Source organism: Teleopsis dalmanni, chromosome 2 (genome assembly GCF_002237135.1).
Source record: "Teleopsis dalmanni isolate 2A chromosome 2, ASM223713v2, whole genome shotgun sequence".
Lineage (NCBI taxonomy): Eukaryota > Metazoa > Arthropoda > Insecta > Diptera > Diopsidae > Teleopsis > Teleopsis dalmanni.
The window spans coordinates 244,214,103-244,217,690 of record NC_051847.1 but is presented as its reverse complement, the minus strand read 5'-3'; the positions used below and the strand labels follow the sequence as shown (position 1 = coordinate 244,217,690).

Here is a 3,588-nt window from a genome sequence, read left to right as displayed (position 1 = left end):
GGATTTGCTCAAGTTTATAAATTTGACCGGTTGGTGTAGTACACATGAATAACCTTTAGTCTGCGTGTCAACAACGCTAACCGTTGTGTCACAACCTTCCATTATTAAATCTTAAGTAGGCTTTAAACATAAAGCTAGCACTACAGCCTAAACTTACAGTTTCTCCATCCATTTTTAATGTTTTCAGGGTAAATGTAAAATGAAACTGTTAAGTTGATTTGATTTTTGACAAAATCAAATTGAGTTTAGCATGATCGGATGAATTTCCGAATTCACATAACAATTAATTATATTTCTAGCTAACATTGTGTTAAAATATTTTTAAATAATAACAATTTTTAAATAATATACATACATGTATTATAACACCTAAAGAAAACAAAGCTTTAATAAATTTCTTGTCGATAATAAAATTTCATTTAACATGAATCAATAAGGTTTGCTATACAATATCTAATATACATTCAAGGCAGATTATAATACAACTTTTCGTTTAATCTGAAATGGCATAAATTATTTAATCTATTCACACAGCATAATTAAATATAATTTTATTCAATTGGCTTGTACAAGTAGCTTCATTGTAAAATTATACGAACTTTAGTCAAGGAAATTTATTAAAGTTGATTTAGTGTTTACATTATCGTTTCGGGTTTTTATTTTGACAATTGTTACATATTTTAATATATTAATGAGTAATCAGCTGGAAACATTATTATGAAAACCTGTGTTGTAATTATAAACCAATTCGATTTTGGTAATGGCATGAATTATTTAATGTATTCACACAGCATAATTAAATATAATTTTATTCGATTCGCTTCTTCAAGTCTTTTCGTTGCAAATTTATGATTAAATTGTAATTTGTAATAAATTGACTTTTGTGCGCATAAATTACAACCCTGGGCTGGTTGACCGAACTCCAATTTTTTTTTTTTAATTACATTATTTCTTTGACACATTTTAAAAGCACAACAAATATGAAGTCAATAAAGTTTTTAGTTTTAGTCTATGATTTTGTGAACCAATTAAACTTTGTACAAATTGTATATAATTCTCCAACTTATTTGTATCATTCATAATACAAATTGCTTGTAATAATTTTTTATATATGAGAAATTAACATAAATATATTATTTGATATTTTAATGAAAACGCATATTGTATGGATAATTGTAGAGTTTAAATTAGAAAATGTGCAATTAACTTTGACCTCCAAAATTACAGAGTAAATTCATTTTTTATTATTCACTATAAAAAATTATTTTGTTTGTTAAAATAGGTAAGTGCTAAAATTGGTATATTTTTATTCTTCTAAATTTTAATTTCCTAAAATCCTAATTTTTAGGTGTGAAGAAATAATCTGAATGTGCCACTTGTATAGTGGTTACCGCTCGTAAAATACAAGGATGAATGATATGGAAAAAATTGAAAAGGACACTATTAGTATTGAGAATGAAGATATTTGTTTTTGCTGCGGTGAAAGTCATGACATATTTCATGTAAGTTTTTCATAGTCTCTTAATGCCAACAATAAATAGTATTAATTGAATGAAAGAAGATTATTTGTGAATAATGAGTAACATTTGCAGTATATTTAATTAATAACACGACCAGGATAAGAGATTGAATACTTTAGTAATCGAATAATATATGGTAACTCCAAGGCCTTCTATTAGTATATTCATATATCGTTTAAGTTTAATAGTTTAATAGTTAGTTAAAAGTGTTGATCTCATTTAGAAATTAAATTGGTAGTATTTTACATAAAGAAGACCAAGACTCACACTGGACTGTAGTGCCAAATAAGTAGAAAATTATTTTATATGTTCGTCCTTCTAGTCTGTTGTGCCTGAAAATTTATTTAGAAATATAATTGTTTATTATTTAGAACTCAATTTGTAAACAAATTCCAGTATAAATAGCCCCTTTACTTGTTTACGCGAACCGTAGACATAATACTCCACTTTAAGGAAAAATTCAAATGAATTTCGTGTAATCGATAATATTTTTATAAATAATTAGTATATAAAATAAAAATAAAATATTTGAAATATCAAGTTTTTTATTTAAGTCTCACAAAAGCCTTTTAAAACATAAATAAGTTTTTACATTATTATACATTTTCAATTTCATTCATGTTTCATAATTTACTTTTACTACATATTTACAAAATGACGTATTAATGTACATATATATTATCATATATATTTATAAAGATTACGATTACAACAGCATCTAAATGAGACAGCCAAACATCTGTCTAATACATCTGGCCTGCTGATGAGACTTAAATGGACTAGCCTTCAGATCTACCCCTGAATTAGTACTCTAATAATAATTTTGATTACTACTCTACTAGCACTAAGTCTTTGACAACTTGACAATTCTAAAACGTATTCTGAAATATAACAACATAAATTAAACCGTTGTTAAATCTTTTTATAATTAATGTAGTAGGAACACGATAAAAAATGTTTTCTAGTATATCCCCCCTTGGTTCTTATTATACTCTTTTTATTATAAATAATTTTATGAACTGCAAAAACATTGCCAAAAAATATTTTCTAGTATAACGCCGTCCTTTTGGCACAAACCTGTTTAGGCTTCTAAGGCTAAAGTTCTTAAGCAGATTATATTATGAGATCACAGATGAAGCTCTTATACGAAACTAAATATGGAAAGGTTTTCAGTTTTATTAATAGATTTTGTTAGCAAAATTTTTTAATATAAAAATATTTCTTATATCATATTATTTCTCTTTTTAAGATGGGTCAAATAAATTGTTCGGATTGTACAAAATCATTTAAAACACAAATGGGCTACGAGCGACATATTTTTATAACGCATTCAGAATCCAATGAATTTTCTTGTTCTATATGTAATGCAAAATTGCGCACATCTGATTTGATGAGGTTGCATGAAGAAGAACACAAAAATTGTGGAAGATTTTATGGTTACAAAATGAGCGGCAAAGATTTTGATTGTAAATTTGAATTGAAATTCCATCAAAAGTCTACTTCCTGTTTGCTAAGTACAACTGACATCATCAGTAGTAGTAATGTGTGTAATAAAATATTTTTTCCTACAGACGATAAATCGTTAATTAAAGATGATACTACTGATATAAAATTTAAAGAAAATGAAGTATTAGAGATAACTACAGAGCAATCGTTATTAAATAATGAACTGTGTACTTCAATAGAAAATGAGAATATAAAAATAGAACCCAAAAATAGTATTTCTGAAAGTCTGTTGGACGTTAATAAAAACAACAAAATGTCGGTTGAAGATGACACATCTTTACAACAATTGAATGATAATGAAGTACCTACAGCAACCACAGAGCAATTGTTATTAAACAACGAATTATACACTATTATAACACTAGAAAATAAGAATATTCAAATGGTACAAAAAACTATTGTCCCAGGAGGTATAATTGGCGCTACTAATGAAGACAGAAAGCCTCTTGGTGAGGGAGTTGTTTCACAACAAATTCTCAAAAATGAAATATATAGTACTATTAAACAAGAAACTGATAGTAATAATATAGCAGCGGAAACACCTGCTCCTGAATGTTTAGTT

General features: G+C 26.6%; 1 protein-coding gene across 1 annotated transcript in view; it reads left to right on the top strand.

Moving 5' to 3' along the window:
- Positions 1-1,109: 1,109 nt before the first annotated feature.
- LOC119677229 (protein suppressor of hairy wing-like) overlaps positions 1,110-3,588 on the top strand; it is a 2,875-nt gene continuing 396 nt past the window's right edge. The window contains exons 1-4 of the mRNA XM_038088500.1: positions 1,110-1,282; positions 1,349-1,502; positions 2,770-3,034; positions 3,092-3,585. Coding sequence (XP_037944428.1) covers positions 1,410-1,502; positions 2,770-3,034; positions 3,092-3,585 — 852 coding nt within the window. The 5' untranslated portion in view covers positions 1,110-1,282; positions 1,349-1,409. The remainder of the gene's footprint in view (positions 1,283-1,348; positions 1,503-2,769; positions 3,035-3,091; positions 3,586-3,588) is intronic.